This window comes from Centroberyx affinis, unplaced genomic scaffold (genome assembly GCF_046629955.1).
Source record: "Centroberyx affinis isolate AG114_WGS23_722 - 3 ecotype Tasmania unplaced genomic scaffold, CSIRO-AGI_Caff_v1 ptg001408l_1, whole genome shotgun sequence".
Taxonomy (NCBI): Eukaryota; Metazoa; Chordata; class Actinopteri; order Beryciformes; family Berycidae; genus Centroberyx; species Centroberyx affinis.
Genome location: NW_027279888.1, coordinates 3,413 through 29,505, shown reverse-complemented (window position 1 = coordinate 29,505; position 26,093 = coordinate 3,413). Strand labels below are relative to the sequence as shown.

Genomic DNA, 26,093 nt, shown 5'->3' with positions numbered 1-26,093 from the left:
AACTGTTGTCCATGTGTGTGCTGGGTCACAGGGTTTCAGGGAATAGCCCTCCCTCCTCCACTTTTACATCTGTGTGTAGAATGACAGGGCGCGGTGTAAATCCACTGTGCAGCAGTGAATCACTCTCAAGGGAGAGGATATATAATACATAGTTAACCATTAAGTTTGAGAGCTATTTCATTTGCCCTGGTGCACACGGGGGTTGATAGCAATGCTTTACAAAAAATAACCATAATCATTTTATAAAAGATTCTAAAATCTATAAGTTCCTATATATAATAGTGATGCCATGGGTCATAAAGCCACTATAAACTCACTATTGATCATCACAGACACACTGTGTTTTTTTCCTGGTGTGTTTAAAGGCGAGATATTTTTCATTAAAGGGCGTCAAAAGTCATATAGACACACTAAGTCCTTCTATAAATTAGTGATATTTCGTTATAGGCATGGCGCATTTTTTTATTTTGAGAAACCACTCAGCCATAGACCAGAAAAATATATAATATGTCATGAGCTTGTAATTACAAGGTTCTATCTGGGTGGGGTGCAGTTCTAAGATATTGAGCATCAGAGATTTGACATATCATGCTGGCAAAAATGTACTTTCTAAATATTTAACCCCAAGCGGTTCTTTTAAAAAAATAACACCGCGCAAGCATAAATTACAACATTCAAAGACAAAGATGTATAGCTTAACTCAGTTTTGTTTAAAAAAAAAAAAAATCAGATAGAACCTTAATTCCAAACTCACAATGTGTAAAAACAAAATTAACTTAAAAGGTAGTGTTGGTGTTATTTAGTTTACCCTATGTAATTAAGTTTATTAGCTGGGACTCACTTCTCGTTCTGTCTAGTGTGTGTGTGTGTGTGTGTGTGTGTGAGAGAGAGAGAGAGAGAGAGAGAGAGAGAGAGAGAGAGCAGTGGGAGGGGTTGGTGTAGGTTATAGTGCCTAGTTTAGCACTTTGCAACATGATCCAGGCGCACCACGGAGAGGCTGGGCTCTGCGGTCCTGGACCCTGCCGTCCCACCACGCCACCGGAGACCGGATAGAGACACAGAAACGGGGAGTGATCGAGAGAGACGGTGTTCAGTACGGCTACACGAGCGCTCACAGCAGCATCAGCAGCACCTGACGAAGCAGAGGCAAACACCGAGGCGATGGCGATGGAGATTAACGCTGGTGCCTATTGCGGTCTGCGTCAAATCTCTCGCTCGGTCAGAAGATGATCCCCTCTCTGGATTCCTCTGAGGGACTCTTGCCTTTATTATTTGCGTGTCAACACTGATAGCAGGGATGTATGTCATCTGGAGGTAAACAGCCAGAAGGGACAGTGATGGTCGCCTCACCTCCACTAACTCATTCAATCTCATTCCCAACATCTGTATTATAAGGAGAAACTCGTCGGGGGAGGTCGGATTGTGGGAGAATATGCAGAGATAAAAACAAGAGGTTCGGTTGTTGCATCCTTTGGCAAACCAACACAGACCCACAGCGGGATTACCAGGTGTTGTTTACCAACATGAACTCGTTGTTTTACTCCGATTCTCCGCCTGCTGCTATGATGGCCACAGGTCCGGTCTGCAGCGTGTCCGCCGGGTCGGGCGCGGTGACCAGCGCGCTGCGAAACGACCTGGGCTCCAACATCCATGTGCTGAAAACCCTCAACCTGCGTTTCCGCTGCTTCCTTGCCAAAGTCCACGAACTGGAGAGGAGAAACAAACTACTGGAGAGCCAGCTGCAGCAGGCTTTGCAACGGCCGCACTACCACAGTCTGTACACCCGCGAAGTTGCCGTGCAGACGGACGGTCCCGAGTCTCGACTGCCGGGTACGATTTGGAGTTTCACCCACGTGAGGAGACAAGGGGAGCGCTTCGAGACCCTCCAGGGGCCCGGGGTGTCCTGGACGCACCCGGACGGAGTTGGGGTCCAGATAGACACCATCACCCCAGAAGTGAGAGCGCTGTATAACGTGCTGGCCAAAGTCAAGAGGGAGAGGGACGAGTATAAGAGAAGGTGAGTCGCAAAGGTCCATGTCAACATACACCTTGATGTGAAACTAGTAGCCTATGCTTGTTGCTGTAGGCTATTCAGTACTGATGCAGTTAAGTGTGTGTGATTATCCTAACGAAAAAGAACAAATGAAAATGGCATCAAGTGCAACAATATCTTCATAAATTTACTACAGAGTGTCACAGACACTGTAAATCCATGCATGATTATTAGCCTACAGGGGTATTAGCCTATAGTGATTTCTCGTTAGGGTGAGGCCTATGCTATTACACCGCAACCACTGAATTGCCAACAGTTCAAGGGGTTGACTCATTCATTGCAGATGCCCATGTAACATCTTAAGCCAAGACATTGTTCTAATATGGTGCCTATTAAATCAAGACACATAATCAATATTGCCTTTTAAAGTAGACCCGTTTTTTTCCACGTGTTTAAATTGTTATCATGACTTGCTTGAGAAGTTTGAGTGGTGGGATTATGGAGCTGTTTTCATCTACCCATGCCCCATGTCACTTCCTTGTGACTTTTTTCTTTCCATCTTGTGGATGTGACTAGCCAACATCAGATACCTCCTCTTTGGTGTTACAGTATGGTGGAGAAATGACAGCATAGTGAGTGATAATGCTAAGTTGAGAGCTTGAGATAGTATTTCACATCTATTTAATATCCTGATGGATCTTAGAGCTGAGTATAGAGGGTGCTCAGCATTTTAGTTGCACACAGAACAATCCTGCTTCTCACACTTCCAAGGAAAATTTTTCAATGGCCCAGTCTCCGCCTATTGTTCTTCTTTAGTCATATCAAATCAGTTTCCTTGAGGACTCACTGCAGCGTCCCTGGCTGACCCACGTCACTGCTGGCTGGCTTGGCTGGCTACTGGAGGGAAGCCTGCCAACCAACCGCCTGCTTCTGTTCTCCCATGATTCAAGCAGGGAGGCATTCACACAGAGCCTGTCTGCACTGGGAGGCTGGCTATGACGGAAGCAGACTTCCATGTGAGCAGACTGACTCAGTGACACAGAATGCCTGTCCTTTATCACGCCTCTGGGAAGCTGGACATCCTGTCCAGTCATTTTCTGTAACACCAACATATCCTTTTTTGTGCATTTCTGCTGTAGAAATGAACAGCAGTGGCTGGGACAACAGCCAAATTGCTTAAACTGCTGCAGCTGAAGTAGAAAACCCGGACCTAATGTTTCCTTTGGCAAATAAGGGAGCTCTAGGCTGTGTAAGTCATTGAAACAGTCATCTCAGTTGCCATTAATTAGTGTTTTAGTGGCTAAAATGTATAAAACTACTGGAATCTGCACATTCACTCCCAAAATATACATTATTTCTCCAAATAGCCACACAGTATCAGCTCATTTTGTGGCTGTTGAGGTGAAACCAGTTTTTCTATGTTGTATGAATCTATTCATTGATATTTAATGATACTGTATAGGTAATAGTATCGTCATAATGTTTTGCTATACAGGACAGAATGAAACAGCTCGATCAGCTCAGCCTCAAACATTTTCCTCATAGAGTCTTTCCATAGAGAGAACCCAGGAGCAACAGACATTGCTTGCCTCATTTTAGTGGCCATACAAGTCATGGTAGCCTATTCCTGGGCCCGCCCCTCACTTTCCTTCTCTGGTGTGAGCTAAATGATGACATCACCACACGCTTTACGGCCCTGTTCTCTCTCAGTCTCCCAGTCTTTCTCCTCTTTTACCTCAATCGCATATCAGCATTCACTCCTTTGCCCCATCCTGCCATGCCTCTTCTGTTCGGCCGCCACCGCTCTTTGTCTCCAGCCATTCCTTCGTCCTTCACTCCACCCCTCTGTAGCCTCCACCCCTCCGCTCCTCTCTGTGTCATACAGACTGCTTTGTAAGGCATCCTCAATCCCGACGGGGGCCCCTTGTGCTCCCACACTGCTGCGGTGATTTATTAAACCTTTACCGTTGTGGACACACACCAGGAGATGAATGGCCAGCCGCCCCGTTTCTGATTCGGCCACTTGTATTCATACTGTGAAGTCCTCACTTGTTTACTTTCTGCCATTTTACAATGCGGCCCTTTTCTGATCAGGAGCCTATTTTCTGAGCCTGAGGCAAAATAGTGTGGTTTATCAAAGACACTCATGAAGTAATACTGTGAGATATATGAAGTTAATTCAGATAGGTAGGCCTGTTTGATCACATGAAAAGGTAGCACTACAATAGAGAAATTGTTAGCTATGATTACAAAGATGTATAATAAAGCTCTAAAGATGTACAATATAATATTAGTCTAAATGTATTGTAAAAGAACAGGGGCCCGGGGCCGGATTCACAAAAAAGGTCTTTAGGTAGATCTTAAGTTACCTAGTTACCTAAGAAGAAATCTTAGGGAGTTTAAGGGCTTGGAAGTACAATTCTCCAATATTTTCTGAGGATTAGCCTAATCTCTTACAAACCTCTCTTGGTTTCTTACATAGGAACTTCTGAAACGGTGTCTAACTAGCAACTAGGGTCTAACTGCAATGTAAATGACCATAAAAGGACTGAAAATTTGTTTTTTTTGTAATTTAAATTAGCATGTTTGGTGACACTGATGCACCCTGTCTGCTATCTATAGCAATATAACCTTTATTGGTTTGAAAATTTAAATCCACCTGTGCAGCCTTTGAGAGGCAAATGTTAACAGTATAAATGGTATCAGCTCATGCAAACCTTTAATAACCAGCCTCTGCAGTCTAACAGCTGGGTGGCAAGATTAACAAAAGAGGGGTAAGCTTAAATTGTAAGACACATTAAGTAAAACTATTAATACCATGAAATACCCACTTAATTGTCTAAAATGTATTTAAATAAATTTAGAGGCTTACTTTTTTGCTGCAACAATTTTAAGACAAGTGGAAGTTTGTCTTTAACTTGAAGAAAATAAGAACAAATAAAAGAGCAAATGAGACATTTGCTTGGTTCATACCTTTTTTCCTAGCAAGCAAAATCAGTATACAGTTAAGAAAATTAATTTAAGGTTTCCTAAGGCATGATTTTTTTTATGTTCCTCATATGTGATCTGACATGTTTTTAGAAACAGGAAACAGCCCATCTTGGATCTCTCTCTTTTTTTTTTTTGCATAGGGCTAAGTTTGTTTATTTATAAAGCCCTCACAAACATGTCTCAAAGGATATGTTTGGATGGACAGTGTGGTTCTGTGACCCCATGACATGTGTATTACATGTGGAGGAATTGCAACTGTATTATTTGACCTGACAAAGATTCAAGTCAGATTGAACCACAATATCACAAAATAGTAGAAACCCAGTTCTAGTGTGCTGTTTATTTCCATGTAGCTAGTTCAGAAAAGTCCATGTTTGTTTTTTGTAACCCAAACCATATTTCTAAACAAGCTAAATGCTCCGTTACACAAACGCTCTTTTGTTCTGGAAAAGTGTTGTTCTTTCACGGTGGTGGAGAACATAATTCTAGATCTGGGAAAGCCCTTAGGTCTTAGCTCTCAGATTTGGTCCACCTACTTCCCTAACTCATCTGATTTCATAGCTTCCACAACATTGCTGTGTTGGGCAAATTTTCATCTCTCTGTTGCTTAGAATCCTAACATATGTAAAAGTGGGCTTGTCCACACACACACACAAACTCTCTCTCTCTCTCTCTCTCTCTCTCTCTCTCTCTCTCTCTCTCTCTCTCCCTCACACACACACACACACACACACACACACACACACACACACACACACACACACGCAGACCACTGCCCCTGGATAGGATTAATAAATCAGAGCCAGGTTATATGAGTATCCCCTTATTGCTTCAGGGTCTGGACAGAGGGGGTACATCTCTCTTATATTGACAAATGACAAAGGAAGATGGCTAAGGTCAATGCCAGTGAGCTGGTCCACAGTGTTTTGCTGCATGATTCATCCCACAGTCTTGCATCACTGTGAAAAGTATTACTGAGGGGGTCAGTGAGTTGCCACCAGCAATTGCCACCAGCATGTCATGTAATAAAAAGACCGTCTGATACGGTGGCTGACATTGACAACCATATCTGACAGTTGGCGACCTCATCAGCGTTTGTTGCCTAAGTAAGGATAGAAACTGTTTTTAGCTGCACATGACATCTGCCCATGCCAATGATCACCTGTTTATGACCAGGAAGGCACAGTATACATTTGTTCTCAGTTTACATATATTCCTTTGGTACAGAGATAGTGCAGAGAGGTTTAGCTAGCTATTATGTAGATGATTGTCCAGACAGGAAGATAGACAGCAATTCTACTTGCAGTAATATGCTAATACATTTTCTAAGTGCTATGCCAATAAGGATAAGAATTTGTATTGAGTTCTGCCCATTTCAAAGAACATCTGTGTAAGTGTGTTAATTTACATCAGTTTCTTTGGTACAGAGATAGTACAGGCAGCTATTATGGAGATGATTGCTCAGACAGAAAGATAGAGACACAGACCGAGCAATATTATTCGCAGTAATATTTTAACACATTTTCTAGGTGAAATGCTTACTGCAGTAGTTTAGACATACAGTAGCACTCAAGGACACATCTGCCGTAAGCTATTTGAACCAGAGATCTCCGGTCACTGCTCGAGTCTCACCTAAATGTTAGACTATTCCACCAGGGAGCAGGGGCCAAACAACTGTCCTGCTGGATCGCCATGTGGGTGATACAGGACGTACACTGAACCAGAACAGTCCCCGGGCCTCCTGGGCATGTTCTTCCTGCATGAATAATTGAAGTACAGCCGAATTTAGCCGCATCCCAACCCATGTGTGGATCAATGGAATGAGAATCCTGAGGAGACACTTTCTGAGGCTTTGATCTCACTCCTTGTGCATAAGAGATGAAAGGCAAAATTGCGCAACAGTGGCTTTTTGGCTCTCTCTCTCTCTGAAAGAAGGATTCAGGCTTGTCTTAATCAAGAAATGACTAATTACCGTACAAGGGAGATAAAGTGTGATTCGAAAGCCTGAGTCTGTATTGTGGTTCAAATATCACATTTCCCCAAGAAGAGCAACGTGCTGCACTAATGAGCTCTTCAGCCTCTCTGTCTGTCTTTGCTGCTGACCTCCTCCCAGTAATCCAGGCCTTCTATTCAGGAGAGGGATTTTCTCTAAGCCGTCACCTAGCACCAAGTCTCCAAACTCCAGCCAGCGCTGCACCACATCCTGGCACGCAACTGCAGCACTAAACTGGAGCCTCTCAAGTGCAAGGCCCCCTGCTGTTGACATACAGAGCTCACTTCACTCACTAAGGCCCTTGTGATCTAGATTACAGTCTGCTCTCTCTCTCTCTCTGTCTCTCTCTCTCTAGCTCAAATGCAAATCTAGCTCTCAAATTCAAATGCAAATTCAAATATGCTTTATTGGCATGACAGGAAAGGAAAAACCTATGTTGCCAAAGCAGTAAAGTATTTCAAATGGGGTAAGATTAAAACTCTCTCTAAAATCTCTCTCTCTCTCTCTCTCTCTCTCTCTCTCTCTCTCTCTCTCTCTCTCTCTCTATGTCTGTCTATCTCTCTTTCCCTCTCTCTATCTCTTCTCTCCCCTCTCTCTCTCTCGCTGCCTCTCTCTGTCTTCTCTCTCTCCCTCTCTCTCTGTCCCTTTTGTCTAATACTCACATTTTTGTCTTAGTTTCTCAAGATAGATTACAATCTCTAGTAATTATAGGTCATCTTCAATTGGAGGTCACCATTGTGATATTAAGACTCCATAGAGGAAGTGTTCATAATGTAGATATCACCGTCATTACTACAAACTGAATTGATAAGGAACTTAATTTTCCATGGAGCCAGGCTATTATTAAGACAATAAAAGGTCAATGCTTATGGCAGAGAGCTGTGGTGAAAAAGCAGATGGTACGGAAGTGTGGCCTCTCTCCATATTGATCCAATTGGAAGGAGAATCTGGGTGATCCCATGATGGGATTATGTTTCCTCCTCTGGTTTTTGTGCCTGTATTTTCTCAGTGCCTGTACCATGTGTCTGGAGCTGCTGCTGTGCTGCTGTGGTTGATTATTCATGGGTATCGATACAGCTGAGAGCAGTGGCACCCGGCCATGTTTAAAAGTGCAGGAATGCACCTGTCTTTTTTAAGAACCGCATTGGGCAGGCAGAGCAGAAAGGCAGACTGCTGTGAGGTTTTGGTGGGTTGTTTTGGAAATGCACTGGCAAGACCTTGCACCAGCTCTACCCTGAAGCAAGGTTCATCAATAGTTTTTTACATCAGGTAAATCTTACTGCTAAGCCTATAATCATCGGATCTAATTATTTAAAGAGTGTTCTTGCCTATCTGTCCAGACCTGTTCAGATTGAAAGGCTATTACGGCTATTCGAAAGGCTAGGCCCACATGTACTGACACAGCAGTCTGACGTTATAATAACAGCTATGTTTCAAAAGCTTGTTATCTCAGAGGAAATGTATGTTTGGTAGGGATTTAACAATCTGTAGACAAATCCCACCACAGAACAGCTTCAGTCACACACACACACACACACACACACAGCATTGGGCATTGGGCATTGGGTATGTCTTCTCCCACATGTGCCAGTTAGGAAGATAATATACATCAGTATCAGTTTGTGAGAGTTTTGACAGGGGTATTAAATCTGTCTCTGTGCTTTTATATACTCAACATTAAAGTAGACCAGATGTTTCTCTCCTCAGAGCCCTTTTGGAAACTCCTAATGTAGTGAGAGACAAAGTGCATTAACCTCCTGTGGCAGCATTTTCATTATGTCAGCACACAACAGCAAAAGTTGGTATCATGTTAATGTTGATATAGGTTATTCACTGTATCTTTCCTATTTGTGTCATACATATTGCATGCTCATTCCTTGTTTTATTTTTTATTTTTTTTAAGTCTTTTTGGATCATCTGTACTGAAGGTGCCAGTATCTGAAGGGCCCTTTGTCTATACTGTTACATCTTCATATCACTATAAGCTTTGTATTTATTCCTCCATTCAACCATAAGAAAATACTCTTTGACAGTAAGAAATACACGTTTAATTTGAAAGATGATTGCGACCAACAAACATGACCTCTGTGAATAGAACTCTCGCAATTTCATGTAGCTCATTCATCAAGTTCATTGCACAGGTGTGCCAAGAGTACAATAGTACAAAATACTGGCGATGGCTTATAGATCTATTATGTGTCACATCATTTGACAGTACACACCCTGACCGGTGAGGATTTGTGCCAGAATTGAACATCCTCTTTAGTGGGAAACCACACCCAGAACAACTCCACCCAAACAAGGCCTGGGCATGCTGCATGTATGCTTTCCTATTCTTATGCACTTGAAAGGCATTTCACAAATCCATGTCATTTGTCAGGCAGAAACCCCAGTTCAAAGCCCACCATTACAACTGAGAGATTTTGAAGGCAGGTTTCCCCTTAGTGAACTGTGTTTTTACCAGCTGTCTCTTTTCTGTTTTTGTGCATTTAAATGCCCTTCTACTTGTATGTTGAGTCAATAGGAGCCCAGAGCGATTATGATGGCACTATAATGTGGACTGCAGCAAATGAAATCGGTACAGTGAGAACAAAACAACATAACAGCACAGTGGTGTGCTGCTCTTTATGCGATGTGGGGTGGGGTCGGTTTGCAGGGTGGGATTGTAGATGCAGACCTCAGGGAAAACTGATTTTCTGACACAATGCTCTTTCCATCCCTTCTGCTGCAAACTGCACAAACAAGCAATACATTGATCCTTATTTCTCTGTGTTAATGTCATTTTTCATCATTGCTACGGGTTTAGAGCATGAACATGAATTCTTGATTATTACTATTTTCCTGAAGAAGTATTGCAGAATTTTCTTTAGATTGCAATATTCACATTGGTACTGAGAGAGAAACCAGAAGAGAAACCACTTTCTAGAAAATGAGTCATTCAAATGATCTGTGATGATCTTGTCAGGAACTATTCAGTCGAAGTTAGATCATGTCTGTGTGAGTGAGAAACCCACACGAGTAAACTTTATGATGGTTCTGCCAGCAGAAACATTCAGCACAGTCAGAAACACAAACCATTAGGTCTGAGGTGCTTTCAAAATGGCAACAGAGCCAACGCTGCATGTCCCTACAAAGCTTAATGACTGACATTTTGGATGAATGTTGCCATTATTGCATAAGTTCTTTTGAAAGCAATTATCTGTTCTTTCAGAGTGTTTTTAGATTGCACCGCTTAGATTGCAACCATGGGTAATTACATGGGAACACCTAGCTCTTTGTTTGTCTCACATGTGAAGGGTCGAAAGCAGAGGCCAACTTGACAGCCAACCTGACAGTAGCATCCCTCAGGCCAGAGGAAAGAGGGTCAGGACCGGGAGTTAAGCAATTAGATAATGCCTTTGCACAGTGCAAACAAGCCCAGCACACACCCATATTGTGGGGATTGTCAGTGTGGTAATGTGGTGGGGCCGGGTCAGGACATGAGATTAGACATGTTACAACGCCGGCTTCAAACCGTCCGGTGCTCCATCAACATTTGGGAGGTTCCACTGGTACTTATACAAAAGCCTCTTTTGAGATAGAGGCTTTGTCAATGTAAAGAAATACATTATAGGCCCACCTGTGGCAGAAACATCAGTTTTGTCCCGACTATAGTCTCTTTTCAGTTTGCTCTGTTGTGTTGCAGCTAGTCCAGGTTATTCATACTGTTGTTCTGCCTGAACTTGCTACTCAGTGCTCCTTCAGTGTTGAGATCCATGGAAAATGTTCCATTGAGCCAGGCTTTACTGTAGATTACATGTAGTCTCGTCTGCTCATTATTCATGATGATCCTCTGACACAGATTAAGCTTGTTATGGTTTTTAGCCACTGTTTGAGTTTGTACATACATAGTGCATACTGTTGTTTGAAGAACTTTAATTAAGAGGCAGATGTCTGTGTGTAGACAGAGAACACATTCATCAAACTCACTGATTACATTTCCCAGCCAACCTCCCCTCCTCAACGTTAAACCATTTTATCCAGTCTGTTCCAAACATGCATAATTTAGCACAATAACATCCCGTCCTTTGGCATGTGCATAGCAACTGTTAATGTACTGTCAGATAATGATAACTTGTCAAAATGTAATGAAAATGCTGCGCTATATGCATCAAAAATGTAATCTGTTAATGTGATAAATTGCCGGATAAGGAATAACAACATAACATTAACCAGCAATTATTACTTAGTAAGGGCCGTAACATATGTTTAATTGATGATGCAATAATAATACTGACTATGACGTCACTATAGTCATTGCCTGCATACACACCCTCCCAGTTGCTTGTCCTTTTCAGTGTCATTGATATGTGTTGTTGTGAAGGTCTGAAGTTTGACCTAATTAAGAGAAGTTTATTGGAAGGGTTTTCATTTATGGTCTACTACCTAGGAAGATGTTTATAACTGATGTTTATACCTGATTGTATTTGGTGATCCACTCACACTCTACTGTTTATCTATTATTGGCCACTTTGGCCACCTTGTGGTTGTAATGTTTTCAGTGTTTTCATTAATTAATGTGTGTGTTTGTTTTGTTTTGTTTGTCTGTCGTCCGTCTGCACTCCTCTGTTGTTATGTAGTGATTGTGATATATGTTGGGACCTCCTTGAAAACGAGATGGTACATCTCAAAGGGTTTATCCTAATAAATACATTTTGAGTAAAGAGGATGTTTGGCAGAATCTGCTGAGTCATTTATTACACTTGTTCTTACGCCATCCCCATTCAAACATGTTGTCACCGGTTTGATTGATTATTCCTTTAAACCACTCTTGCGGTCTCAGTATTATGAATACATCATATGAATACCAGGTAACACTGAGCTATTCTGTCGTTTAAAGATGTTCAAGTTCAAGTTTAGGTTTATCGTCAAATGCACTCAAAAAGTATCACGTACATGCAAATGCAACAAAATGTGTGTCCCCACTCTCTCAGCCTTAAAAACAGTAATAAATAAAAAGGTTGAATATACATACAACAAGTGACATACAATAAGTACAATAAATAGTGAATAAGTGAATAGTGCATGTATGCGTGTGTGTGTGTGTGTGTGTGTGTGTGTGTGTGTGTGTGTACACTTAGTGTTCAAGAACTGTTCATTATTCTAATGACCAGAGGGTAAAAACTGTCTTTGAGACAGGTGGTCTACGCTGTTATAATCCATGATTGAAAAGGTTTCCACAAAATGAAAATGTCTCATTATAGAAAACAAGCTTTAAAGAAATCGATGGAAGAGAGATAAATTGTTTCTACATCATTGCTCCATCCCTTTATCTCAATATTGTCCCTTACATTAGCTGCCGGCAATAGAATTATTTCCCGTTCGCTGTTTTCCATAAAATTTGGTTGCTCCCCAAAGGCCAACGATGATGGTGCCTGGGGAAAATATCCTTGGTCACTTAGCAACACCAGCATTCTTCCTACCGGGCCTGGTGGTGTCTGTGTCCTGTCTGGGCGAGGAGGGCTATATTTAAGACTGGCCCTGCTGGTGGAGGAGAGAGAGAGGGGTCATCAGTCAAGGAATGATGATCCTCCCGCCAGAGATCTCTGTGTACAGTTAACATGATTGAATGAGCCAGGAATTCATCTGCATGTGCATTGGATGGACGGTCTCCATGACCACGAGAGGGCTTGAGAAAACGGGGTGATGGGGGACATATGTGTATGTGTGTGTGGTTGGGGTCTGCATACCTGTCTGCCCGACCCACACCACATCACCGCATCATTAGCACTCCACACATGTCTCTTACTGTGTGGAGACTATAGATCACACAGGCTCATGGCATCCAATCAATACCCCGCCTCAGTTGTACCTCCTCCTCCTTTCCTGTCAGGGAAGCCTTTACGCTGCTCACAACCTTTTCGCTATTTCCCACCTTAACCTCTGTGTCACGGATAATTTTTCCCAGCCAAGGTTGGTGGAGGAATCCATTTTGAAGGTAAATTATGGCGGTAACAGTCCCGTGCGGGGTGTAATTGTACGGAGAGGATGGGGAATGCTGTCATGGAGAAGGCACTATATAGACACCTATAGAGGGAGGAGTCACGTGTGCTGTGGCCTCTCCGATGTGATTTATCGGAGTTGTCAGTGGGCTCATTTCATGTGAGCAAGTGAGCTGAATGGGCGTGTTTGTCCTGCATGCAGCCGGATATATTGATCTCTGAATCTGTTAGCATGTAACAGTTTGTGCTTTTCACTCGAGAATTAATTGTAATGGTGCTATTAAAATCTCTTTATAGTGTTTAGACTGTGGCCTACTTTGAAGAAACCTAATTTAAATAAGGTGTTTGTTGATCTGTAGTCCCCATAACAATTTACAGCTAAAGATAAATGAAGGCTCTAGTAGTCAATAAATAAACCCTATGAATATTATTATTTTACAAATGAGTTCTAAGTGATTTGTACATTACTAAGGGCAAGGAATTGGTAATATTATTATCTGGTGATATTATACTTCCAATCACTTTATGAAGACCTCTTACTGTGCTGTAATGTTCAGGATCAGTTTTGGACAGTGGTGTTTGCAATTTGGTGTCAAATTCCTGAGGAATTCCAGTCACTAAACATCCATTTCCAGCACATAGCTGTTTCAGTGAATTCATTGTATAGGTATGATTTAAACAGGGCATTGCCTGATTGTAAATCCCTGGAAACATGCATAAACTAGAAGGGCACTCGGAGAGCGCAGACCTCCGCCAAGGTTTGTGCTATTATTGCTTGTTTGTGAGTCGGATCCGGATCCACTCCAAAATTTAATGGGTTCTTCCTTGGCCCATGCTACACCCTTCCACGAAGTTCCATGAAAATCTGGGAAGTAGTTTTTCCGTAATCCTGCTAAAAGACAAACAGACAAACAAACAAACATGGCACCGAAAACATAACCTCATGGCGGAGGTAAATATGCTATGAGCAACAGGGGCTTTATAGGATGACCGCACCTCAAAGTTTTCCCTGTGCTCCTTTGGTATTTACTGCATATTGCACAATGGAGTAGTCATCAGATACTTGGAATTTGACGGTCAGATAATCAGATGAACATTTGTCTGAACATTAAAAAACAGTAAATGTTGTGACAGGGATTGTCAGTAATAATCACCTCTAAGTTATAATATTTCATCATTTTGATCCCGGCAATGATAAATCAAGCGGCAAAATTAAAATATTATCATGACATGTCATAAAACTATCACTATCAACACTGTCATAAAAAATCAAAGCATAAAACATTAGTGCATCAGATTAGAAACTGTGCTTGCAGTGTTATGAATCCTCTGTGTCCTGAGGCAGAGTGACGGGAAAACGTTCAGGCAGCTCGCGTGCAAATGAAACTCCCTAGACATACCACACAAGGCAGGGAGTGTTTTTTGGCAAGGACTGCAGGAATGCTATTGTTCTGCAGACAAAAATGTATGAGAAAATGTCAGTTTGATGTGAGACACTTCATAGTTTTTTTAGTATTGCACTGCAGTATCTTCTTAGAGTAGAGTTTTCATTAAATACAACTTCAGAAACATACAAAATATTTTTTTTTTCTTTGAACAGTTCATGAGAAGAAAAAATGCTATGTATCCAAAATTGTTATGTGGGGGAAAAAAAATTACACCATGTTCATTATTAGATCAGATTAGATTAGATTAGATTAGATGAAATTTAAATGATCCCAATGGGAAAATTAGGCAATATCTCCAAAACACAGATGATCCATTCTGTAAAGGGGTTTTCATTTTGTCAACTAAGGATTGAAGTTAGCTTCTATCTGTCTATGGTTGTTTCAAAAGTACAATCATTGTATTTAAATTTTGTTTCATTTTCATTTCATTTTGTAGGAGTTGCCTCCCACCAAAAATCACAAAGAAACCTCTTCAATTATTTAGCTACAGCAATTTATGATGACTTTTTAGGCCAAGCTAACACATCTGAAATGCCACACAGTTTTTGTATTAGAGCAAGATTGCAGAGGATGAGTCTGGTTGTAAATAGATGGAGAGGACACAGTCAGGCTCTAGCCCTCCTGCTGTCTTTGCCCTTGTAAGGAGACTCCGGGTGTGTTCGTTTGACTCAAGCCAAAGGTACAGGAAGACTAGAGCCACAGCGATGGCAGAGGCCAGATTAGAATACCTTTCCTATGCTGTAGTGTCATCTTTGTTTGGATTAGCCATTTTTCAGTCTGTTTATCTGTGTGCTTCCCCATAACAACTGTCAGTGGTTTTCCGTTCGGTTTGACTATTATGGATTCTGAATAATGAGGGAGCGTCTGCTGCTTACTTCTGTCAACAATGGCATTACCTTTGATAGATGCCATTAGCAGCCTTGACAGAGAGAGTCTTTCCTCGCATCAGTATGTCAATTTAATCGCATTGTTTTACTCCTCAGCTTGAAAGGAAATGACATGGTGACCGTTCAGGACATATCACATCCAGCACCAATGATGCAGATCACAGGCAGATGCTGTGACAAACTGTTCTCCGTCTGCAGAGGATGTGATGCAGTTGTGAACTCCATTGACCTTAGCGAGAGTCCTGCGGCAGGCAGGCAGAGTATTGTGGACCCAGTAAAAGCAGCACTGCCAGCATTTTTAGAACAAGGTTTCAATCACAGTGTGGGCTGGCACGCACTGCCAAGGAATACTTCTCTCTAATTAGACAGTGTACATTCAGTGGCTCCTGAATAGAAACAAGGCTGCGTTTTCTTGAGAAAGTGAATCTCTCCAGTGACGCATGTTGTTTACCCTGCGTTACATTGGTGATACTCTGTGATGCCAGAGTGTTTTCTGCCGCTATTTCTGTCTCCATGGTAAAGGCTATGGGTAAGGTAATGTCCCAGCATTCAGTAGTGGTCATCAGATGTCAGCCCTCTCCCTTCAAGTAAACATATATGGACAGGCATGCGTCACTCGCCCCAGCACATACACACAATCTCACTCTCTCTCTCTCTCTCACACACACACACAAACACACACAGAAAACCCCTCTCTCTTTTTATCCTCCCACTGTTTAGATGCAGCCAGAGTGTCTCACAATCACATGTGTGTCTGACGCTGTGGGTTACCTCATATTATTGAATGAGTTCCTTATCCATTCTGAATTTCAAACTCTCTTTTGGGAAACATCCGTGACTCAGCAAGCCTGCTATTTCGTATCCCTGGGAACAGATGAGTGTCTATTAGCAGCAGGCCGAACTGACTGATGCAGTAAGTGCCTGGATACTGCAAGGGATTTAATCGGCTATTATTTTTGTCTATTTATACAGAGCTGCCATGGTGCAGAGGAGTGATATGACCTGTCAACAGAGGGAAAGAGAGCTATGGTGCTAATAATAGCTTACGGCCATGAGGGGGTCCGGCACTTCATTTTTGCTAATGCCCATCATAGATACACTGTGTCATCTTGTATTGCTGGCGAAGTTTTTCCAAATAAATTATGTGAGAGGGTTGTTTGATTGACAATTATCTATCTCACTGACACTGTGGTAGAGTGATGAATTATTTAGCCTGCCTTATCCTCAATAAACACATGGATTACTACTAAAGGCTTTGTCCAACGTTTCGACATATAGCACATGCTTGGCTCTATCTCTGTGAGTTTTATCTTTTTGAATAGCATGGATGAAGGAGTCTTTGTTGGCCCTGAATTGTGGTCGGTGAGATTTATATCTCTATGTTCCTCACTGCCGGGACTTCATAAGGAATGAATGAGGCAGTTATAGCATGAAGGAATTTTGTGGCAGGGGCTGCAGCAGAGAGACCCCACCCTTTTGGGCGTGTTAAAGCTCAAATGTCTCTCTCTTTTTGTAAAAATGTAACTCGCAGGTTCTGCAGTCACTCAAAGGTTTGAAACTAGCCTATCTATGAGCAATGTATGTTATTTTTAAAGGAGGATGGAATTCCACTCCAGTTCTTTATCTCGTCGAGGCAGTGGGATTTTAAAAGGTGACAAGACAAAGGGGAAGGAGACAAAAGATTGGAAATGGGGTGGGAGCTGGGTGTGAACCCACAATGTCAAGGGCACTGTGTAATCAGAGATGGGAGTACTATCCCCACAAAGTACCATTACCCTGTCTAGCGGCACCCCAGGGACGAAGTCCACCGGTACGTCCTGAGTGCTGCTCGCTGACCCACCATGTGCTCTGTGTTGCAGATGGGAGGAGGAGCTGGCCAGACGAGAGCAGTTGGAGTCCACAGTGCAAACTCTGGAGCAGGTTGGAAAACATAAACAATATCATTCATTCACCCTACATACTCATGCACTCACTATTTGAAATCTTGCAGGGGGTCGTTTACCATACTCAGACCAGAAAAATATGCGGTCTGAGGAAAAAGCATGTGTACGCATATGCAGTATTCTTTTAATACTATTACTAAAAACATAAATATCAGTCCCTCAGTGTTTTTTCATTCAGCATGGCCTCAGCAGATCTGGACCAGAAGCAGTTACAGCCGGGGAGATGTGTGTCAGATTAGAAAAAACACATTACAAACCCATCTCAGGGAGCCTGTTGTCCTAGATACATATAAAGGTGAAATATCAGCAGCACTTCACCAGTATATCTCTGTGTAGCGCAAACAAAGGAAATAGATATAAATGTGTCACAGATCTTGAGGCAGACACCTTGGTCCCTGTATCACACCACACACACACATCACCCCCCAGCAGGTGTTAGTAGCTGGTCCAGCCTGCATCCTTCCCCCTTCCCCCCAGCTCCTGCTTTTGCACAAATCGATTGGTGACAGCATTTATGTTTGTCTTGGATTCTGGGTCAGCAAAACGCCAGATAGAGAGGTGGAGTACCTTCCCCAGGGGGTTTATCCTTTTAGAGCACATTGGCAAATGTCGCGAGGTATGGGAGAGCAGGAAATCTGCTCAAAGATAATCATTTCAATGCAAACAGCCATCTATTGTTGAGGGCTTGGAGCCAGAGGGCTGTAACTGTGTTTCGACTTAATATGGGAGAGGCAAAATACTGAAATGTTTCTTGTTGAATTTCAGATTAAATCTCTCACATTTTGCTGTTTAATTTATGGCCGCTTCAATTCAGCCGTCCCTTTAGCCTATGATTGTTGGAAAAAAACGTTTCTGAATTGCTGAGCAGACCATTTCCAGCTAGAGGGGTTAGCCATCCCTTTAGCCTATAATTGTTGGTAAAATTCAGGGTGAGATGGCCCATTAGACCATTGTTTTTGACGCCGAGACCGCTAGGTTTAAGCCAAAGTGGTTCAAGGTGTGGAGCAGGTTGGTTCTGGGAAGCCAGAACCTACTGTTGGGCCTAATTCAACAAAACATCTGTGATGGGAGGTGCCCACTTTCTAACCCCAATGACATAACACTATCATCCACCTCCCTTTCCTCTATCAACATAGTTGTTTTCCCTAAACTAGCACAAGAAACAGTTACAGAAGATCTTGTGTATCTGGTAAATGCTTTCAACAGTGGGTCATATTTGCATTATCTCAGTAATGTACACATATACAAAAAGGTAAGTAAACTATGACCTCCAGTTACTAATCATGAAAAGGTTAACAGTAACCAATATGCAAATGTATTTTCAGAATAGTATAAAAGCTTTATTTGCTGGAAGGGCCTTATTTGAATATAACTTGCACCAGTCTTTTACCCACTCTAATGTATGCTATGAATTGATATCATAAAGATTTACATCAGCCGAAGCGAGGGTGAACTTGGGTAAACCCACCCACCCATAGTGCGCTGCTATACTGTATGTGTCTTGTTTAAATACCTTCACTGTAACATTCATTCAGAGTGCCGAGGAGTCATCAGAGATCCAGGATGAGCTGAAGGACAAGGTGGAGAGACTGAAGGCTGAACTCGTGGTCTTCAAGAGCCTGATGAGTGATGTAAGTATTGTGTCTCATTAGGATGATGTCATCTGAACTTGTCACAGTCTGACAATGCATTCACACCATACAAAAAGTTCTATGTTAACTGCCAGAGTCACAGCAGTTATATTTTAAGAATCGCAACATTGGTAGTTGCGGTGTGCACAATTGTTTTCTTGTCATAAACGTTATGCTGATGATAGAGGGTGTCATTCATAAAAGTACCAAACCCAGAGATAGCCAGCCACACGAAGCTAGGCCGCAATCACACGCTTCCTTATTTAGATTCAGGAAAACATATTATGCCGCAAAAGCCAGAAAGGCTCTAAGAGAAGCATTCATTGAGAAGCTCGCTGCTCAAATAGCAGGGCTTACAAACAAGCTGTATATCAACAGGACTTCCCGTTCTCTACAGCCCTGTATTGTTCCCAGGCAGCTCTGCTCTAGTGTGATATACTGTACAGCTGTAATATACTGCAGCTGGCCCAGTCTTCATCCTGTGCTTGGTCAGGGATGATTATAGTGGGATTTTATTTTTATTTTTTTGAAAGCATCATTGTTCACCCTGCTTATCTCCACTTTGGCATCTGTACATTATGGATTTTACATGTTCTTTTCTGTGCTTTACTACCTTCCTGGTGTGTGAATACAAGAGAAGGGTAAGTGATCTAGAAGTAGTAGGTCCATTAGGAGGCATAGATCGTTTATTGTCATGGTTTTTCTAGTAGTGGGCAGACATCCTGTGTTTTGTGCCTATGGATGTGTTTTTAGATATGGTGCACTTCTTGTCATTGCCCACAAAAAATGGGTGATCAAATAGTTACAGCTCCTATTAAGTCAGGAAGAACCAATCTGTATGGGACATATTTACACACTCTTTACCTATCCTACCACCTCTTATCCTAACCAGACTACCATTGCATAATTATTGTGCAACTTTAAGTCATAGCACTGCGTATAGACTGATGTGCAAGGTAAAGATGTGGGTGCCACATATTACATCAACCGGAGTCAAATTGACCATAAAGTATTCAAGAAACAGGACTTGATATGGGGATGTTTGATGATTTTGCGGTCTGACTGAAAGCTGTAATTGAGAATATAACTACAAAATGTTCAAGTGATGTCAGTTACCCTTATTTTTTTGCCTGCCACAAAGAAATGTAAGCAGGTGTTTTGATTGAACATGTCACTCTTAACACCCCTGTTCCCGTGCAGCAAATGTCTGACTTGGACTCCAAGATCCAGGAGAAAGCCATGCGGGTGGACATGGACATCTGCAGACGGATCGACATCACAGCCAAACTGTGTGACGTGGCTCAGCAACGCAACTCGGAGGACATGTCAAAGATGTTCAACGTTAGTCCAGCCAGGTCACTCCCAGAGAGGGTGAGGGTCTATCTGCTGTTTCACTGTTTTTCAGAGGAGCTGACAGTCATGGCAGCAAAAATATGATTTATTTTGTGAAGGGAATAGTCAGCAAATGAAATTAGAGCTGGCAATTGTTATATCAGTGACTTTGATCTTTCTTTCACTAATGCAGTCTAATTCTGTGCATATGCAAACAGGAAATACTTATTGACCCAAAAAGACTGACATACACATGCATGCACACACACACACAGACTTGTACGCTTGCAAGCACACACACAATTATACAGACATACAGAGACAATAATTATTGATTCTTACTTACACACACACACACACACACACACACACACACAGCGGTGAAATGCTGATGTGGTGACTTTCACTGCACACAAGGTTATCACATTGCGCCGACAGTGCTGGCTAAAGCCCAAGCATGAATCCACTGAGAATCAGGCCAGTGGCGTCTTATATGTTATATGTTGTTATATGTTCCCGACTTTAAATGGCATTTATTCATGTTAGATAGAGAAAAGTAAAAAAAATCCACACAAGAAAAGCTGCAGATTCATTGAGGAAGCAAGTAATGTGTGTGCTTATGTTTCTGTGTGTGTTTATGTTTCTATGTGTGTGTGTGTGTGTGTGTGTGTGTTTTCCAGGGTGCCATGGCCTGCTGCAGGAGGAAAGAGCGTAAAGTTGTGTCTGATGAGGAGAATTCTGAGATGGATGCCGACCCCAGCACTTCAGAGGAAGAGGTTCCCGCCTCTCTCAACATCACGGACGAAATGAAACGCATGCTCAACCAGCTGTAAGCGCTCTGTCACGCACAGGCCAACCCAACACACACACACACACACACACCTTAACCAAGTGCACTCTCATTGGAGTGAACCCGAATATGCTCTGCAGTTACATCATACCAGTAGTTTCCTGCAATGTTGTTGCAATGGAATTGTACTGTATATTCCTTCATCTCCATCTAGTGTTTATATGGAGCGCTGCATTTGAAATATGCTCGTTCAGCAAAACTCAGCAGACACAAATAGGCCTTTATTTGCTTTGCTGAGGGCGGAGGGGTATTTTTTCCAAATCTTACAGTTATGTGAATGCCCTCTAAGCTTTTTCACAAATAATGGGCATTTTGGGGTATCCTGTTTAATCATAACATTGTATGTTTAAGTCAGTCCTCACAGTTGATGTTGCATATATCTTTCCAACCTTTCCTGTCACCTTTAACTATACTGTCCAAAAAAACTTCATAACATGGATGAACCAGATTATGTCTGTGGTCTGCATGCTTGCCTGCACTCTGTGTTTTCCTTGTATATGTGCTCTACACAGTCTCTCTTACTCCTGCACTTCCATCTTTGTCTTTGTCTTCGTTGTAAGTGTACTGTATTATCTTCCTCTTTGCATGTGACCTTTTCTGAATGTGGTGTGCAATATTTGTCTTTCCTCTCCTTCCTTCCCTCTCTTTTCTCTTCCGTTCTTTCCTTTCTCTGTCCTTGTCCTACACAGACATTGTTCAGATAACTCCTTTGTTGCCAGGCGCGAGACGTTTGAAATCGACGACGACTGCGACAGCCTGACGTGGGAGGAGAACGAGGAGACTCTGCTACTGTGGGAGGATTTCACAAACTACAACGTGCCCGGCACCATCGCCGCCGTGAACTGCACAGCCACCTGTCCCACCGACGGCAACGGAGATGGCCCGGAGCCTGTGAGTCTCATCTACACTTATGGTCCCAAGTATATGGCCTTCAAACACATGTAAACCAGTATGTTGTTCATTGCTATATGTGCTGTATGAGACATTTACTCATGCATGATGAATGAGGCCTCTATTTGTGCTGTCTAAGGATTCTCAGGATGGAAGTCTTGGAAGCCTCATTGATGAGACAGAGTCACTATTTAAGACCAGAGAGCAAGAGTACCAGGAGACCATCGGCCAGATTGAGGTAGCAGACAATCTGTGTGTGTGTGTGTGAGAGAGAGAGAGAGAATGTGTTTTATGTGCATGCAAGATGGTAAATGTACAAAAAACTTCCATAATCTAATAAGAACAGAAGAAATGAAACACAGACCTGTATTCTGTCCTCCTGCCTGTCCCGTATTACCTTCTATCTCCATTTTCTCTCTCTATCTACCTCTCAGTCATCCTTAATCCCCAGAGAGACTTCTCGTCGTCCTCACCACCCTCACTCTGTTTATCTGTTGCCTTCCTTCAGATGGAGCTGGCCACAGCGAAGAGCGACATGAACCGCCACCTGCATGAGTACATGGAGATGTGTAGCATGAAGAGAGGGCTGGACGTGCAGATGGAGACCTGCCGGAGGATGATTAAAGGTGGCAGGAACTCTCCCTCCGTCAGCTCCGTGGCCAGCAGCGACTCAGGGAACACTGATGAGATTCAGGACGAGATTCTGGACAAGGACGCAGAGGCCGAAGGCCCGGTTAGTTGATGGCTGTCCGGCCGGGCTCCATCCCATCTCCTCCTGGCCGTCCCTTGTTGTCACATGGATAAATGCTCATAGAGCTCCACCCTGCTAGGGAGGCGGCCCCACCTAACTCTGGGCCTGTTTGACCTGTGGGAGTTCTGATGGTCGTGCTCACTGTCGCAGACCCAGAACTGGTGCTTTTATACTGTCTGTGTTGTTAAGAAAGGAGGGGAAGGAGGCACCTTTGCTTCACAAAGAAAAGGTGGTGCATATAGTGCCCAAGCTGTGCTCTCTTCCTCACTGCTGCCTTGCTGGTTCCTTAAACTTGTCCAGAGCTCCACAAGATCATTTTTTTTTTAAAAAACAAACAAAACATATTCAGTCTTCTTGAACCGTTCAGACTGGCTGAGAAGTATTTTCTTATTTCTTAATTGTAGCCCCATTAACATCCTTGTCTTTCTAAAGGATTAAGATAAATATGTTTCTTTCTTGGTGAACAAGAAACATACAGTAGACATTATTCACTAAGATCGGAATACACCTTTCTTTACATAACATTTTTAATATTTATTTTGGATCACAAAAACATCAGGGCCCCTCAAATGGAAAACTGTTTTCTTCTGACATGATTTACATGGGTCCAGGTGGGGTACTTGCAATCCAAATTATACAGGTGGGAATTTATGTGTTTTCTGCCAAAGAGACAAAACAAGAACTAGTGAAAAATGGTGTCTGAGTTCTGGTGGTTTCTGAGGGAACTCTCCAGGGTTGCCAAAATTGACAGAGGAAAGGAGCACAGCCTTTTGATGCATCAGTGCACTATTCAAGTTCTATGCAATTTAGCTGGCCTTATTTTTGGACTGGCTTTCACCCTCCCTCATTTCTCTTTAACCCATACTATTAGCCTTTTAAGCAAAGCAGGTGTTTTGTATGTATAATTTTGAGAACTCCTTTTCGTGCATTTGAGTGTAAAATAATCAGAGGTATGGAACATTTCTTTCTTCCCGTACGTCAACAGTAAGTACTGGAACAGCGCCCCCCCTCACTAAGTCAATCTTGAGGAGTGGAAATCTTCAATCTCTGCATTGATCTGAATAAAAGGATTTACACTGCCCTATGCTGAGAACTACTCGATACCGAAACAGGCAGTGCATTGTTTTCTTGCATTTACCCTATTATTTTACATGCATCTCAAAGAGAAAGTGGGTGCATATATGATTTCAAAGTGATAAAATCAATTAATACCCTCAAAGCCAAACAACAATGTTCTCAAACCTCTTACACAAAACCAAAGGACACATTTTTGAAAAGCTTCCCTTTCACATAGTCCCCATACATAAAAATCTTCATCAGATGAAGTGTATATTTATCTGAAAATTACACCTGCTGTTGTCAAATGTTCCAAAATTTGAGGGAACTGTTTGAATTTTCTTTTTCTTTGTTCCTTTGTTTGGTGTCATCATGTGTTTTCGTCTGGCCAGCTCATCTTATTTCTAACAGGCGTGTGCCGTACTGTTCCCTCCTGTCCTGCAGGGGACACTGTTCCAGACCGGCGACTTGTCCCGCTTTGTCTCTTCTGAATAGGGGCTAGAATTGTGTGACTGTACATAGAGGGCTGTAGGCATGTGATCGTATACCCCAGAGGCCTTTCTGTTCATATTGCTCTATGTGCAACGGATTGTGAAGCCTCACTTTTCGCTCTTCAGTGCTTTCATTGGATCAGCATAGAAACTGATCAACGCATGGGGATGGAAGTGATCTTTTCGTCATGTATTCATTTGTATTAAGATATCGTATGGTTTTCTGGATCAAAGACAAGTGCTACTTCTATCTTGAAGTTTTAAAGATGCAGAATGTTAAAATACACACCTTTGTCATTTCAGCATGTTTCTAAGGAGAAAAGGAGCAATGAGTCTTTGTTTTTTTTTGTATAACTTGTTATATTTTAAACAAAATAGCTGCAATGCAGAGAGCGCGCTACTTTTTTAATCAAAACAAAGTGTCTATTCTATTCAAATAGTAATTGCATTTAATTGTGTCATAAAAAGTATTTTTCACTGTTTTTTTAATCATTTTATCTTATCCAAACAGTATGTTTATGTCTTGATATTATTCAGTTTTTTTTTTTTTTTTTTTTTTCTCTTAGTTATTTATCAACCATATCAGATCACCCATAATAAAAAAAAAACCCTATTATATCAGACAAGAGTGAGGGACAGCCTTATTCACAGAGAATCTTCATACCCTTACCTTTGTGTCGATGTAAAACCAGCCTGACAAGTAGCAAAGAGCCATGCTTATATTGGTACTGTACTTTGTAAAGATCGTGAAGTCCTACACCATACACCCTGTCTGCTGATTATATGGCTGTAGCCTCCAGTAACAGAAGGCAATACACTCTTTCACTCTTCTTCTCTGACATTGTAACACGCACCACTCTGCCCATCTGAACCACACACTAACCAGCCAACCAAAGCAAATGTGTACAGTAGCATATGACAAAGACATAAAACAAGCTATGATTTCTACTAACTTACTTGGAAAGTTGTGCAGTCTTGAGTTCAGTGTTTGTACATGTCTACCACAGATGTATTCGGTTTGCAGAGACCTCTTCTGAGTCAAACACATGTATTGTTTTTTCAAAATCAGTAATTCTGGCAAACTACAGGACATTAAGTGTATTATTATCTCCACTATCTTCTTGAATCAAATCAGAATCCAGTGACATCCTGTTAAAAAACTGTAGCAACCCTCCTTGCTGAATGTATGAGTGTGATTGGCGGCATTCTCTTAAGACCTTACAAGTAGAAACCATGCAAAAAAACATGGCTGTGTAAATCCAGGGATATATGGTGTGCTGTTAATCATTGGAGACCTTGGTATGTTTTTTGTTTTACTAAACAGGCTCTTACATGACCAACTTATGCGACCTAGATGTATGACTCGTGTAAATTAGATCCTGATGGATGTGAATGTTTCATACTAAAAAGGGTTTTATATGAGTGGTTTTTATTGATGAAGCGCTGGGATTATATGGTTGCGATAACTGTTGTGTCAATATACAATTTCACATGTTAATCGGCATACCCGTTTGCTGTTAGTGTCCTAATTCTCTGGCCTGTTCTTTGCTTTTGATTTCATAAACATGACAAGGGAGGAAAAAGGTGCAGCAATACTTGTGGCCATATCTGGGTCAAATCTACTGAACCATATTGGGTACTGATCTTTGTGTTTCATTTGCATCACAGGTACCATCCTGATGACTCCGTCTCATGTGGTTGATTTGCTTGCTTTTACTTCATTGCATATCTTGCTCAGATTTTAAGTTTTTATTTGTTTAAACTATTGATACATTGTATTCATGTGGGTCTGGGGTAGGTTGTTTCAAAATAATGAATGTACACAATTGATATTCGGGTAAAATGAAATAAAATG

General features: G+C 42.0%; 1 protein-coding gene across 2 annotated transcripts; it reads left to right on the top strand.

Annotated features, from left to right (window-relative positions):
• The first annotated feature begins 1,058 nt into the window (after positions 1–1,058).
• iffo2b (intermediate filament family orphan 2b) lies at positions 1,059–26,093 on the top strand. 2 transcript variants are annotated; one of them, XM_071526356.1, is made up of 8 exons: positions 1,059–2,017; positions 17,153–17,213; positions 18,772–18,867; positions 20,068–20,238; positions 20,880–21,028; positions 21,769–21,940; positions 22,080–22,178; positions 22,449–26,093. In XM_071526356.1, exons 1-8 carry the CDS (start codon positions 1,524–1,526, stop codon positions 22,680–22,682), a joined length of 1,476 nt encoding a protein of 491 aa, XP_071382457.1. In that variant the 5' UTR covers positions 1,059–1,523; the 3' UTR covers positions 22,683–26,093. The 2 variants fall into 2 exon arrangements, with proteins under 2 accessions (XP_071382457.1, XP_071382456.1); XM_071526355.1 differs by having other exon boundaries at positions 21,739–21,940.